Here is a 15,454-nt window from a genome sequence, read left to right as displayed (position 1 = left end):
ATCTCGTAGTTCGTGAGTTCAAGCCCCGAGTTGGGCTCTGCGCTGACAGTGCAACCACACGGGGCCGGCTTCTGATTCTTTCTCTCCCTCTCTCTGCCCCTCCCCTACTCGTGCTCACTCTCTCTCTCTCTCTCTCAAATAAATAAACTTAAAACCAATATTTTTTTAAATAAACAAACTCGTTTTAAGTAGAAAGAAAACAAGAGGGGCACCTGGGGGGCTCAGTAGAAAGAGGATCTGACTCTTGATCTCATAGTTCCAGAGATCAAGCCCCGAGACAGGCTCTGTCTGCACTGACAGCTCAGAGCCTGCTTGGAATTCTCTCTGCCCCTTCCCCACTCACACTCACTCTCTCTCTCAAAAGAAATACATAAACTTGAAAGGAAGAGAAAGGAAGAAAGAAAAAGAAAGGAAGGGAGGGAGGGAGGGAGGAAGGGAGAGCGAGAGGGAGGGAGAGGGAGAGTGAGAGAGAGAGAGAGAGGGGGGGACAACATGAGAGGGGCTCCTGGCAGGCTCAGCCGGTGGAATGTGCACCTCGGGGATCTTGGGTCATGAGTTCGATCCCACTGGGTGTCGGGATTACTTAAAAATTAAATTTAATTAAATCATTAAAAGAGTAGAAATTAAATAGAAAACAATAGAAGAAACCAGTAAAAACCTAAAGCAGGTTTTTAGATTAGAGAGACTGACAAGCCAGACCAACCCAAGGGAAGGAAAAAAAGTGACAGAAATCGCCTGGAGCAAGAAAACAACAGGGGGCACCGCTACAGACACACATACACACGTTTAAAGGACAGTCATTTATTCAACGAGGAAAACACAGTTGAGAAATTCCTTGAAAATCACGGGTTCCCAAAACGGACACGGAATGAAATACAAAACCTGAAATCGGGCAAAATACCGGAACACGCACCTCACAAAACACACACAGATGTGTTCAGCGGCGAGGGGCACGCAAATGAAAACCGCGGGAGGACAGCCCCGCACATCCACTCGACGCCTGCCGCTGACAGACAGACTGTCGCACGTGCTGGCACAAGCCTGGAGCGGCTGGAGTTCTCTCACTGGCGCTGCTCAAAGTGGTGCCATCACTTTGGGAAACACCTGGGCAGTTCCTCGTAACGTTCACCGCGACTTTATCACTGACCCAGCGATTCTATGCCTAAGAACGTGACCCAAAGAAAGGAATACGTGTCTCAGGTAAGACTTGCACGCACAGGTTCCCGGCGGCCTTCGTCAGCACAGACCAGAACTGGAAATGACCGCAGCGTCCACCGGCAGGGGAACGGGTAAACCGCGGTCTGTTCGCGCGATGGAATTCTCCAGAGTGTAAAAAGAAAACCACTGCCAGATGCGCTAACACGGATTAACTTCAGAATCACTTTGTTCCGTGAAGGGTACATACGCATGACCCAGTTTTATCAAGACCTAGAAGAGGTAAAGCTAACTTCTAAGTGTAGAAAGCACATCAGGGGCAATCTGGGCCGGAGAGCAAACTGCAAAGGGAAACAGAAGAGCTCATTTAGGGCGATGGAAATGGTGCCTTGTGGCGAATGTTAAACCGCAGTCACTGGTCAAACTCAAAGAACTGGGCCCGTTCGCTGCGGGCAAATCGTACAGCAGTGAAGCTGGGTTTTGTCTTTCAAAGGCTACAGCAACGGGCTGGGCGGCGGTAAAAACGTCAAAAGCCACAGCAAGATGGTCACGGTAAAAGTCCACAACTCCGGGGACAGAGGACAGCTCAGTCCCTCACACAAAGAGCAGGGAATCTGGGGGACGGCTTGGTGGTGAGCCCCAATCTTGGGGAGGGCAATTTCTACCCCCCAGAGGGCCTGATCGGCCAGGGGGAGGGGGGAGGGGGAGGGGGAGGGGGAGAGGGAGAGTGGTCCCTGGAAGTGATGCACATAGAAAGAGAAAGAAACTCACAGCAGTCACCTGACAGGCCTGACTGTGACTCCAGAGCTGCGGAAGAGGGGGAGAGCACCCAGACACAGAGCCAAACACGAAAAGGAAGCGAACCCACAAAAATACCTTCCCGAGTGAAAATGGCCAGCACGGAGGTGAGAGAGCTTAAATGTGCACTATTCACACAGCAGAAATCTTGGGAACATTATCCACAACCACAGTTTCAAAGGAGATCCAGATCTTACGAGGCATCAAAGACTGACGCCGAAGGGAAAACTCACCGCACGTGAACCCTCAGGAGCCCGAACCTTATCAAACATGGAGGCCGCTTTCGGTGGGGAGAGAACCCAGCCGCCAAATGAAGGTGGGAAGGCTTCTGGACCCGGCTCTAAACTGTCAGGCACCAGAGGACCCACACTGCAGAGGCCACGGCCACTCTCCCTGAAGGAAAAGCTTGGGGGAGCTGACACCTCCTCTGAGTCCAGGGAAAGACCCTCAGTACACAAAGCATGGAGGCACATCTCACCCCGCATCAGAGCTCACATCCGAGAGGAGCCCCCCGAGCAAGTGCTGGAAACCTCCTCAGTGAGCGCACCCCTCATCTGGCACCCGTGAATCCGCGCCGGAAAGAAACCACATGGAGGCAGCAAGTGTTGGGGAGCCCTTGGCCAGAGCTCACCGCTCAGTCGACATCAGAGAATGAGAACACACACAAGGGGAAATCTATCAACGTAAGAAACTTAGTTCATTTGGAAATGCTAAGGAAATACAAAATTTGGAAAACACTGAATAAAACTATAAATATTAGGCAAGGACCAGAAAGGCCACAAAAAAAACAAAGCAAGTACCAACTCCAGGAAAACCGAAGTGTGGCACAAGAAAAGGGACATGAGCTGTTGAAAAGTCATACCTGGTCATCTGACTACAGACCCAACCACAGTAGGCCGTGTGACCACGGTGGACCGGCAGGGACCAGACGGGAGGGTCACGTGAGCTAGCAGTCAATCAGAAGGCCACGCCTGCCAGAGGCCGATGCAGAGTCAGAAATACAGTGCACCTCTTTGAAAGACGTTAACACCAGAAAATGCCCGTCAGCAGATAAAGGCTGCACCACATGAAGATCATCTTCCACACATCAGCCAAGTCCACAGGCAAACGGGCGGCAGTGACCTGGAAAATCGTCTACACAAATACGGCAAACAGGGAACGCCCTTCATGGTATTATGAGAAACTTGATCAGGCGCGGGAGAAACGGAATGCACCCCTCCCCCAAAGAAATACGGCCAAAGATCACAGACAAGTAATTTATCAAAGAGAAAGACAAACGGCCAAACGTACGCTCTATCTCTTAAACTTCAACTTTACCAGTAAATGAAGAAATGGAAGTAGGAGATGACACTATTCCCCACCTTTAAAAAATGGGAGGGGCGCCCGGGGGGCTCAGTCGGTTGTGCCCGACTTCAGCTCAGGTCACGATCTCGCGGTTTGTGAGTTCGAGCCCCACGTCGGGCTCTGTGCGGAAAGCTCAGAGCCTGGAGCCTGCGTCCGATTCTGTGTCCCTCCCTCTCTCTGCCCCTCTCCTGCTCGTGCTGTTTCTCTCTCTCTCAATAATAAATAAATGTCAAAAACATTTATTTTTTTTATTAAATTTATTTATTTATTTTTTTATTAAAAAATAAAAATCAAAATTAAAAATAGCAAATATTCTTTCAGTAATATCCAATCTATGGGAAATCATGGAAGAAGACACCTCGACGGACTAAGAGTACGAAAAAAATACTACAGTCTTTACGGTCAGAAATTTGGCAAAAACCAATCAAAACCAATCAAAAGCCTTTACAAACGAACCTCAGCCATGTGGCCACCACTGCCCACCCATTACACGTGGGAGGGAAATGCCCGTGGTCACCTACAGAGCCCGGCGCCTGAGACAACAGCAGGCGGGCACTGAAGCCGGCCCTGGAGAGACCCCTCCCCATCCTGCCAAAGGCCTCAGCTTTCGGCCCAGCACCCGGGAGCACCTAATTGTGCTTTTAAGCCTGTGTCTTACACCTAAAAAAAACTATGAGAATTTATTCTTTTTTTAAGTTTACTTATTTTTGAGAGAGAAAGAGCACAGGTGGGGGAGGGGCAGAGAGAGGGGGGTACAGAGGACCCAAAGCAGGCTCCGAGATGACAGCAGACAGCCCAATGTGGGGCTCAAACTCGTGAACGGTGAGATCACAACCTGAGCCGAAGTCAGACGCTCAACCAACGGAGCCACCCTGGTGTCCCTGAAAATTATGAGAATTTATGTAAAAACGCATGTGTAGGTGGTAAGGTTATGGGGAGTTTATATTTCGTTTTATTTGCTTATTGTATTTTTTAGCTTTTCTATCATGACCATGTCATTTCATTTATAAGAAGGAAAAACCGGGGCGCCTGGGTGGCTCAGTGGGTTAAGCGGCCGACTTTGGCCCAGGTCAGAATCTCACGGTTCGTGAGTCGGCGTCCCGCATCGGGCTCTGTGCTGACAGCTCAGAGCCTCAAGCCTGCTTTGGATTCTCTCTCTCTCTCTCTCTCTCTCTCTCTGCCCCTCCACCACTCACGTGCTTGCTCTCTCTCAAAAATAAAAATAAAACAGGAGAAGCCGATAAAAGTTATCAGAGAGAAACAAGTTAGAACCTGGGTCTTGCAGGGAGGAAAGGTGTAGCACAGGGCATACGGTCAAGTGCCCCGACGAGGCTGTGTGGCGACAGCTGGCAGCTACACTTGTTGAATCACCACACCGCGCACCGGAAACGAACGGAGCACCGCAGGTCAGTGGCTGAAAACACACACGTGAACTCGTGGCTACAGGAAGGCCGTGTCGGGATCACAGAACTACCAGCCAGGGCTCAGTTTCCTCTGGAAATGTGCACCGGTCCCGAACATCCTGCCTTAACCACGTTCCCGTGGTTCCCGTGGTTCCCGTGGTTCCCGCTTCCCACAGGCACGGTATCCTGCACGGCCAGGGGGCAAGGGAGACACGGTGCCCACCGCCAGGAGGCAAACTTACGGGCACTGGCCAGCGTCTGGGTCCAGATGTTGCAGCGAACCCCGGAAAAGCCCTCTACCCCACCCGGCAATCAGGGACCGAAGGGGGTCTGCCCACGGACTGGATTCCCCCACCCCACCTCCGGGTAGGAAACCAAGGGAACAGCAGGGCAAGCGTCTTAGCCGGAAGTCACAACATGCGCTTGACTAAGGCCTTGCACGTCACAACCACGAAGGGGGCCCTCTCGGGGGAGCCGGCCCACGCGCCACGGCCTGGCTTTGCCACGTTCTTCAACTGATTCCGCGGCCACTGATTTTTACTTGGTCTCTCATAAAGCCTTACGTTATAAAGAACACGGACACAAACCATATAAGGAAATAATTTCAATCTTGTGGGCAGACTGACGCAACTCCTTCAGTTTGTTTATTTATTCGGTGGGGTGGGAGGGGCAGAGAGAGAGGGAGAGAGTCCCAAGTGGGGTCACGCTGTCAGCGCAGAGCCCGACGCGGGGCTCGATCCCACGAACCGTGAGATCATGACCTGAACTTCAGTCGAGAGTCGGACGCCTCGCCGACCGAGCCCCCCAGACAGTTGTCTCAGCTGCCCCAAGACAACTCTACGAGGCGCTGCCCCGCCTTCCACTTCCTCACTCCGTTAGCTAAGTGTCCCCAGCTGAACACCTTTTTACCCACAGAGACGCTTCACGACCAAACTGTTGTGCGAAGGTAACCCTGTGAGTAATCCCGTGCCACTGAAAATACCCTCTCTGTGCTTGCGTGAAAGATCACGCTGTAAGCTCTAAACGTAAAAAGAGAAAACACTTAGGAAGACACCACTTTTCTCTTCATAAGCAAAACGCCTCTGAACTCGAGCACCCCTTCGGTGCACAGAGAGCCTGAGATGAAAACAACAAGAACGTAGTAACTTAAACCGCGGCCACGCTCCCCGTGCTCACGAGGACACCTGTTTGTTCTGTCTGGACAGGAGCAGACGTGCTTCTGGACACAGCACATCCACCTACCGCTCCCGGGGCCCCTGCCAGCGCCCGGTTCTCGGGCGACACACGAGGCGGGCGCAGCTCTCGGGGGAGGACCTGCCACCAGGGAGCGCCCCGGCCCGCTCGGGCCGCTCGAGGAGACGACCCGCGGCCCCAGTCCTCGCACCGGCCACGGCTCCCAGCACTGACCTTGTTGACCCAGAACACCATGGCGTCCTCGAGGTCGTACGGAAGCTCTTTCGAGGCGCTGAACGTCGAGAAGCGCTGGACGCTGGCCACCACCTTCTCGATGCTGATCATCTCCACGGTGTAGGCCATCATGAGGGCGTCCACCATCGCCATGTGGGCGCTCTGGGAGCAGAGGTGACGGTTAGGGTGGCCCAAGCCCACCTCACCGCCGCGGCAACCTGGCGAGCCCCAGGGGCTGGCTGAGGGGAAAGGTACAAGCACAGAGAGACGCGCCCACAGCTGCACGACCGCGAACACGGCCCGGGGTTCCGGCGGGAGCCCTGCTGCCGCAAGTCCGCCACGCCTGTGCACCGTCTCCTCCCGGAACCCGAGGAACATCCCGTTGACCCACAACGCGTCCTCCGCGAAACCCACCCGTGAAAAGCCACAGAGCGCAAGTCGCCAGAGAACAGCCAAAACCCAGTGACGTGGGAGGCACCCAAACTGGCCGACCTAGGGCAGTCTGGAAAAGTCACATCGACGGTGCGGCTTCCGGAGGAAAGGGGGGAGGGGGGAAAACGGAGTCTTTTCTTCTTTATTTGGACACAAAAATACAATACGGTGAACGACCTGACAGAACGGGCCCGACGGCTGCACGTCACAACGTCCGTGAAATATCTGCCTCCAGACGTTTTCGTTAACGTGCCTCGACTTACCCTCCGGCGCACAGAGGGCTCGTGAGGAGGAAGAGAGCTGACGGGAGCTGCTCTTTCCCCGTCCTCCACAAGTCACAGGCACTTCAAGGCACACAGCTCAGGAGACCGCCGCACAGCCGCGAGCCCCGCCACCCGGCCGGACGCTCCCGCCACCTGCACCGCGGAGGGCCGGCCGGCGGGACGACAGGCTGGGGCGCCACACGAGTGCCCGCGGGAGAAGCAGTCGCGGTCAGTGACAGACCCTGCCCGCCCCCCCCGCCCCCCCACCACAGGACACTCACCATCTTTATGGGCGCGTGGCTGAGGTCGGGATCCGTCACGGGGGTGTCGTCACTCTCCATCACGTAGATCCCTTTCCGGGACAGGGCCTGGATGACAGACTGGTGTCCCTGTAAGGCCGCCACCTGGTCCCCCTTCAGGATGAGGCTGCAAACACGGCAGTAGAGCTCGCTGGACAGCAGGAGCTTGATGACGGGCGGCTTGATGTGCTCCTGCTCATACTGGTCAATGTAAAAGGGGTCCCTGAGGTCCTCGGGGATGTTATCTGAGCCAAGAAGAGACCGGCACGTGAGCATGATGCCAACGGGGGACAGAGCTGCCGTCAATCACGACGGGCACCTAACCACATAAAGAGACCCCATCGTCTCCTCGGGCAGAGGCGACCCGGCTGCCGACACCGCCGGGGCGTGTGGGCGACGCACTCGCCTTAGTGACGTGGCCGCCACGACCTCCAGGGGTGACTCTCCTGCCAGACGGCAGCGAGAAGCACGAGTGGGAGCCCTAAGCAGGGAGCGGAGCCCAGGGGAAACCGAGACGCGAGCCGGCTGGACTGCATGGCACCCGGTCACGCCACGGGGGCCACACGGGGCACAGGCAACACGCGGGCCCTCGTCACCCTGCAGACGGCGCGGGGCACACGCAGCACGGGTCCCGGGGAGGAGGTCAAGCGCGCCCTTTCCTGAGGTCACACTGGACACGACAGCGAGGCCCGACACCACGGCCAGGCCCGCAGGGACCGTGACAAAGGCACGGCCGCAGGGACAGGCCCTCACCTGACCCCGGGCCAGGCAGACTCGACGCCGCGCAGGCCATGTGACTTAAGCACGCGGCAACTGTCAAGCTGAGACTCTCGTCCCTGCGTTACTAACGGGAAAACGGAGGCACGGGGAGAGCGTGCCGTGTGCCCGAGGCCCCGAGCGGCAGAAGCCGACTGTGAATCCGGCCTGACTCACAGGTCTACACCACCTCCCACACAAACACACCAGCCACACGTGCACCGCTGGGGACGCTCGGTTTCTAAACGGCTGCAGCATGGTCTCCCCAGGTGTCCCTCACACTTGCCCTGCAAGATGCCCATCGCCGTGCCCCCGAAGGGGTGGCAGACCGGAAAACATGAAGCTGTGCAGGCTAAGGCTGAGCTCCTTCAGTGCGGCCCCCAGACCCGAGAGCGCCCTCTGGGCGTTCTGGAACAACCCTGCCTGTGAAAGAGTTCACACGGGCCTGGTCTCTCCAAGGACACCGGGGAAGGACACCCACGGCACCTAGTGCCGAGACGCGGGGCGCCAGCGCGCCCCCTCCCCGCACAGTCCGGGCTCTCTGCGGCGACCTGGCAAGTGCCCTCCAACCGTGGCCTCTGCCTCCCCACCCCCCCACCCCCCACCCCCATCCTCGCTGTCCTCATCACAGACGCCATTCTCGGGGCCCTGAATCACCTCCTCGTGGGTGTGGGGCTCCTCGGTTCCCCACTGGCTCTCCTGACAGTGGCTAACATTCACACTGCCCTTCTGTTTGCAAGGCCTCGGTTCCCCTGGCCCGTGACTGTGACTGACACCGTGGCAGCCCTGCGGGCACACGGAGCCAACCCTTCCGAGGCGGGAGGGACACACCCTTGGCTCAGGGTCGAAAGGACCCTGTCAGAGCCCATCCTATTTTAAAATCACCCAGCGTTCTGAGACAGAAGAGATCATCCAGACCACAGAGGAAGGGAGCCCCAGGGCAAAACGCCGTGGGAAGACTTCTGCTGCCTTTGTGGGTGGGGTGACTTGTGAGTGGGGGGCCGAGGGAGGGACAGGAGCCGGCCCCACGCGCACCGGAGCGCGCCGTCCCAGAGGGCAGACGGCAGCCCGGGAGGACACCCACGCGGACGATGCAGGACCTGGTCCTGACGGATGGGAGTCCAGGACGGGAGTCGAGGAGGTCGCGGGGCCAGGGGGTCCGCCAGCCTAGTCCGCTTTCAGGTGCGAGAGGCCAGGCTGACTTCGGGCGGCGGGGACTGGGACGCAGGGACCCGGGCCCACCCCGTCCTCCTCCTCTCCCCACGCCCGTCCCAGCTCCATCGCCTCTGCTATGGAGAGGACTCCATCGCTCCCTCACCTCTCCAGGACTGGAAGGGAGGGCGCAGTGACTTCAGTCAGTGTCGTGGCTTGAAGGAGCACGGGCGTGTTGTCACCGTGAACACACGTCCTGACCCCGGCCACTTCCCTGGGCCTCCGTCCCTCTGCCCCTTAAGGTCCGCATGACGGGCCGGTGGGCACGACGGGCCGGTGGGCACGGGGCCTAATCCGCCTGCAGGGGAACTCCACCTCCCAACCTGCCCCTCCCGGCCTCGTCTCAAGGTCAGCCGCTCACCAAAAGTTTCAGGGTCACCCAGTTCTCCTCCTGCCAAAGCCCTAGCAACTCTGGCTGACCCGCCCCCCCCCCTCCTTTTTTGGGTTTTACTTTTTTGTTGTTTTCATTATGTACTACAGTGACGTACTGCATAACCTTCTAGAAGGGGCAGACGAGCATAACCGAGTTATTTTCATCAACGGGGAAGAGGCTCCCTCAATCAACATCCTCCACATCCTCTGACACAAAGTAACGATGAACTCCAGAGACCTGCCTATCAAACTCCACTAACACGGATAGGAGACAAGCCTTTCTTCCTCGCCCCCAGGACCAAGCCCGGGGATGTGCACGGTGGCTGTGCTGGGGATGAGCAGCACACGGCCGGGACACCGATCCCGGGCACAATCTCGAACGACATCGTGCCGCAGTTGCTGGGGCCACACTCTTCCTTCTGGCCCCCTAAAGGTGGTGACCCAGCCTCCTAGCCAGAAAACGACAGCTTGGGGCCACGCCACAGCCACCGCCACGCCACCGTCCCCCCAGCGCCGGCCCCCTCGCCTCTCGGATTACCGATGGGCTCCGCTCCAGGACAGCAGAGACCGGCAGGCCTCAGGACAGAAAGGTCCCTTAGGGTCACAGCTCTGGGAGCAGGGGGTGGGACACAGGCACCAACGGAGGGTCGGCTGCAGGAAGGACAGGCGTCCAGGGGCACGGGTTCGGAAAGACACAGCCTACCCGCACCCGGGAACCCGGAGAGGCTGGACAGAACCGCAGCCAGGGCCCTGAAGCAGCTTGTCTGTCTACCCGGGAGAAAGGTTTCCACGGGCGGCCCACTTGGTGGAGCTTTCAAAACTAATCGATACAAACGGACTCGGATAGCCCGCTTTTCAATTACACCTGAACACGCACGTGTGCATCGCAGAGCTGATCCCCATAAACTCCACGTTTGTGGGAAGACGACGCGTCGACTGCAGGGAAGCGCCCCGGACACCGTGCGGCTGCGCCCCGCCCCCCTCCAGGGCAGCCCCTGCCCTCAGCCGTGGGCGGAGGGGCCGGTTGCTGCGCCTGAGCAGGTCCACGACTGCAGGGGCTTTATGCGCCAGCTGCGGAAGTCCCTCTCGGTTTTACTAAAACCGACAACTGTTTACAAGACGACAACTCCGCAAGTGCCTTCCGGCTACTGCCAGGGACTTAGTTTTCGTTCCCTCTACAAACTGCAGACACCATTTGTCAGAATTACTCCTGTGCGGAGCCGTCATTTATTAAGCCCCCACTGTGAGCCAAAGACGCACAGAACTGAGGGGGTTAACGAGGACGAAGAGGTCACCCCTCGGGGCAGAGCCTCTTAAGATGACAGGAATCACCAAGCGCCGTGCGCAAAACGTGCTGGGCGCCACGCAGGACAGGTACGGGGTGCTCTGTGCTGCTCTGGGGCGCAGATGAGCCGGCACCACAGGGCAGGGAGGCCGGGCAGGCTTCCGGGGAGGGAGGCAGCCGGGCTCCGGTGGCAGAGAGAGCGGGAACAGGGGAAGGGGTGAGACCAAGGGAGGGGGACGGGATGACGACACATGAGGGAGGGACACACAAAAGAATGACCCCGAGAGAGGGTTCTGGAAAACTGCGGCTCAGCACAGGAGCAGCCAGCCGCACAGGCCACTTCTCGGCTCACCCACAGGCAATCAACTAAGTACCTACCAGCAGCCTTCACCAGGAGGGACTGGGGGTGCCAGCGGGGTCCCTCAGTGACAGGGACAGGCACAGGGGGCTCTGAAGGCCTGAAGGGATGTGACCAGCCCCCGTGGGGGACGAGGGGCCGGAGGAGTTGGAGGACAGAAGTCCCCACCTACCAGAATCCCACCACAGTCAGCGGCCCGAGCGACAACGGAGGCGGGCCAAGAACCGGTGGCACCAGGAAGGGGCACAGACGCCCAGGAGGCATGGGCATCGGGCCTGGGGTGTGGCCAAGGCAGCAGACCTCCCACTCTGCCGACGAGATGCAGGACGGTGCCTCCGACACAGGAACCGGTAACGCAGAGGACGGTCAGGGGAGAGGGGCGGTTACTCCAGGCAGGACGTCTCTGAGGTGCCCGTGGGACCCAAGTGGAGACTTCAAAGCCGCAGGAAAATACAGAGATCAAAGCGCAAGGGAAAGGGTCCGGCTGGACACACAGGCTTGGGACCTACCACGCAGAAATAATTATCGCAGCCACGGAGCACACGCACGGGGGCAGAAAAGGTCGTCGGGTACACCTGGCCAACGGCCACGTGTGGGGCAGACCTGGGCAAGTGGGAAAAGGAAGCCGGAGACCGGCACGGAGAAGTGATAGGGGAAGGGGGGGAAACAGAAGGCGGGCTCGGAGAAAACACTCCAAAGCAGGAGCGCTCAGCGACCACGGTGGGAAAAAGACGAGACACAAGGCGGACTGAGAGGGGTCCGCGGATTTACAAGCAGGAGGCAGTGCCAGCCTGGGAAAGAGCAGCGGCAGGAAGGGTGAGGGACGGAGGGGCCAAGGAGAGGGCCAGCAGCCCCCTCTGCTTGGAGGGAGGCATGCGGAGGCCGGGGCACCGGGAGCGGGCTTGACCGACCACGGGAGCGCAGCCGGTGACGGGCGTCCGAGAGCAAGGTCTGGAAGCGGAGGCGGCGGCGGCCAGCGGGAGGGAGGAGCCCGCGTCTCTGGCAGAGAGGGCTGGACGGAAGGAGGGAAGGCGGGAGGGGTGAAGCAGCCGCTAAGCCTGAGGGCGGTGGCTCTGTGCCGAGGGCGCCCCCAGGACACGGCCTGGCGGGAGGGACGGCGGTCCCCGTGACCCCGGTCTGCAGCAACAGCGACAGTGCGTACACGGGCCGGCGATCCGGGGCTAGGGCCCTGCGGGCACACCGGACAGGAAGGCCGCACGAAGTACTGGAGGGTCCTGAGAAGCCCGCACCTGCAAGGCAGGACGCAACATGCAGCAGGAAGGAGCAACGGGTGACAGCCGGGGGAGAGCAGACGCTCCGAGCTCCAGGTCTCCAAGGCAGGAAGGCGTGCGGCTGGGAGCAGGACCCGCACGGGCCGGCCCGGCCTCTCAGAACCCCAGGCACACACACGACAGCCCGGCCCCCTGTCCCCCGGGTGAGGGCAGGTGTGTGAGCCGAGGCGCTGAGGGCAGAGCCTGCCGTCAGTGACGGTCACACAGGTGCTAGCTACCGCTCTCATCCGTCGCTGTCCACCACACGCCCCACCCTGTCGACTGACGCCGTACCCCTGCACCCCGAGCAGGGCCAGGGGACCCCCCCAGGTGCCCCACGGAAGCCTGAGGCCTCACCTGGCCCGGCTTGGTCTCAGGAGAGCAAAGCCCGCACAGCCACCAGTGACCGGCAAGACGGTGGTCCGGTCGCCTGCTGGTGCCCAGCCCCTGCCCAGACTGTCGACCACAACGTCGTGGCCAGAGGCCTTCGAACTGTGGCCACACCCCAGGCCTATGCTGGCAACGCCAGACAGAAGAGAGAGAAGACCAGCTCTGCCAGGCAGACTCACTGGCTCCCCTGCCCCACGCCAGGCCAGCACCAGCAACAAAACCGTACCCAACGGTGGGCGGGGGGGGCAGGGGGGAGTGAGGGGGCGCCCCACAGGCTCTTTTCCCTCCCTCTCTGCTGACGCAGCTCAGGTGCAGGAAGCACACAGACTCTTCCAGCCTGCTGGGAAGGGAGACCCTGCAGGGGAGCCCCCCGGAGAGCAGGAGGGGGCGCTGAACGAAGAACCCTAAAATCTGCGTGTACTATCCTGGATGACGCAAGTGGCCCCGTGTGACACTACCCAGGAACGGCACAGCGCGGACTCAGAACTACAGCGGGGCCCCGGTTTCACAGAGGTGCCCTGCGGACAGACCAGAACGGTCCGGAGGCTTCGGGACTAAACCAGCATGGAGCAAAGGCCCACACGAAGCAGCTCACGAGGACTCACAGTCTCAGCCTAACTGGGCTGACTACCTGTTTAAAAGAAAAAATTCTCTAGATTCTAGCAGACCCCAGGGTCTCACGCGCAAGAATCAGAACATCCCAGACACGATGCAAACTTACTCGGCGCAGAAGACAGAGGGAACCCACGAGCACCGGAGAAAAGGCAACCAACAGACCCCAACCCCTGATGGCCCAATGTCAGAAGCTTCTGACGAGGATGTGACCGGTTTCTAAAAATGCGCTCTAAGAGGAAAGAGCAAACGCTTTTTAAAGGAACAAAAAACTAGCATAAAACGGTGAGAAAGCCCAGGCAAAGAGAAGCCCCAGGATGGAGAGAAAGCACAGGCCAGAGCAGAAGATGGCCGGAGCCGGGGAAGAGAGGGGGCAGAAGGTCTCACAGCCGCCTGTGCCCCCCATGGGCCCCGCCCCCGCTGGGAGGCGGAGAAGCGGCCACACTGGCCCAGGCATGCGGCTCGCGGGCCCCCCCACGGGGATGCCGTGCCAGCAAAGCAAGTGGGGAGCCGCCCGATCAACCCTCAGCACCCGCCTCCCCCCCTCCACTTCGAGGCCCAGGGGACAGCTTGGGGGACGGCTCTGACCCGGGACGGTGCCTGAGGGAGGGAAGGTGACCAATGGGAAGGACAGGTCACAGACCTGAATGCCAAGGTCCTGGCTAGACCTCCCTCCCTCGCACCTCACACTCCCCAGGGAAGTGACACCCCAGGGATCCCCACGCAGCCGCCCACCAGCACGCGTACCAGCCCGCCTACCAGCACACCCGCCCGCGCACCCCCCCGCCACCCACCAGCGCGCCCACCAGCTGCCCAGCCGCACGCCCAGCAAGCTGAGCAAACCTATGTCCGGCAAGGGAAGATTCTGTGACCAAACGTGGCCAAATGCAGAGGGAGCATCTGTAGGCATCCGGCGTGGAGAGGAGCTCTCCGGTACCAGGGGACAGCATGGTCCGGTCGGCACGCACAGAACGCGCCTCCGCTGGCCGCACTCGCTGACCGGGGGGCAAGGTGGCCGGGCCGCGTGCCAGGAGAAGCCTGCGGCCGAGAGCCCCAGCTCCCGCACCACGCTGACAGAGGCTGTGCTCCGTCCGTGGCAGGTGCGACGAGGGGGACCTGCGTTCCTGGCACCTCCCAGGTCAGGGGGACGGGACTTGCAGGGGACCCTGGTCACCCAGCGGGGCAGGCATGCGGCCGGGAACCCCAGAGGCTGCTCCCTCGGAGCCGACGTGACCCAAGCACGGCAGCCCTCGAGAGCACCCCGGTGCGTGTGCCGGAGCGCCGGAGCGAGGGGGCCGGGGACGGCCGGTGTCTGGAAGTGCAAGTTTCTCCGGAGAGAAAGTACGGCACCGTCCAGGGCCTCTGGTGACGCCCACCGCCTCCCGGCCACCTCACCCACTCAGCCAAGTGAAAACAGCAGCCGAGCAAAGAGGGAGGACATCCTGAACAAAGCCAGCGGTGACACCGAGCGAGCGACAGAAGCAGGCTCCCAGGCTGTGGAGCTGCCACTGTGAAGCGGGCCGGGACAGCCTCTGCCCGCCAGCCACGACTAAGACCCCGCCCGGCGCCACGTGCAGCCACGGGAGGATCCTAAATGTGAAGAGCGGCAGGCGACCAGGGGGCAGACGCAAAGGCCCAAGAAGCCACACCTACGGGGTCCCCGGCTCCGTGCCCACTTCCTCTAGGGGCTCTGACCCACAGGGCAGCCGGACGCACGCGCGCGGGCAGAAACCCGGCCTCTCTGGCCAGAGCCCCGGGAAGGGGCCCCCGCACGCTGGAGAGCGGGAGGAATCTGGGCTTTCCTCCTCTTCCTCTCTTCCAGCCCAGGTTACGGAACTCTGGCAGGGCAGGGCCCTCGGTGGTCTGCAGAGGTGAGGGCACCTGACGTTCTTGTCCCCTGCGCAGGCAGTACCGCTCCGAGCGAAGCCCCGTGTTTCCAGCCGGAGGACAAGGGAGGGGGGGCTCCCTGGAGCAGAAAATGCAGAGGAATCCAAGAGAGGAGAGAGCCGGGAAGGGGACTCCTCCTTCCGTGTATGAGCCCACACAACCCTGAGGACCCCCCCGGCTACGTGCACGCGGGACAGACCCACAAAACCA

General features: G+C 59.9%; 1 protein-coding gene across 4 annotated transcripts in view; it reads right to left on the bottom strand.

Annotated features, from left to right (window-relative positions):
• The window catches only part of CAMSAP1 (calmodulin regulated spectrin associated protein 1), a 55,537-nt gene that overhangs the window by 28,007 nt on the left and 12,076 nt on the right, over positions 1 to 15,454 (bottom strand). For 2 of the 4 annotated variants that reach the window (XR_006195788.1, XM_042912498.1), the window contains exons 3-4: positions 7,084 to 7,346; positions 6,108 to 6,269 (exon numbers count right to left, since the gene is read on the bottom strand). Coding sequence is in view for 3 of the 4 variants with exons in the window: in XM_042912498.1 (XP_042768432.1) it covers positions 6,108 to 6,269; positions 7,084 to 7,346 (425 nt within the window). In the remaining variant the exon portion in view is untranslated. Of the gene's footprint in view, positions 1 to 6,107; positions 6,270 to 6,521; positions 6,609 to 7,083; positions 7,347 to 15,454 lie in introns of those variants that run through there. The other 2 variants (XM_042912501.1, XM_042912499.1) reach the window with 2 other exon arrangements.

This window comes from Panthera leo, chromosome D4, assembly GCF_018350215.1.
Source record: "Panthera leo isolate Ple1 chromosome D4, P.leo_Ple1_pat1.1, whole genome shotgun sequence".
NCBI lineage: Eukaryota > Metazoa > Chordata > Mammalia > Carnivora > Felidae > Panthera > Panthera leo.
The sequence above is the reverse complement of the archived record's forward strand: the minus strand, read 5'-3'. Positions and strand labels throughout refer to the sequence as shown.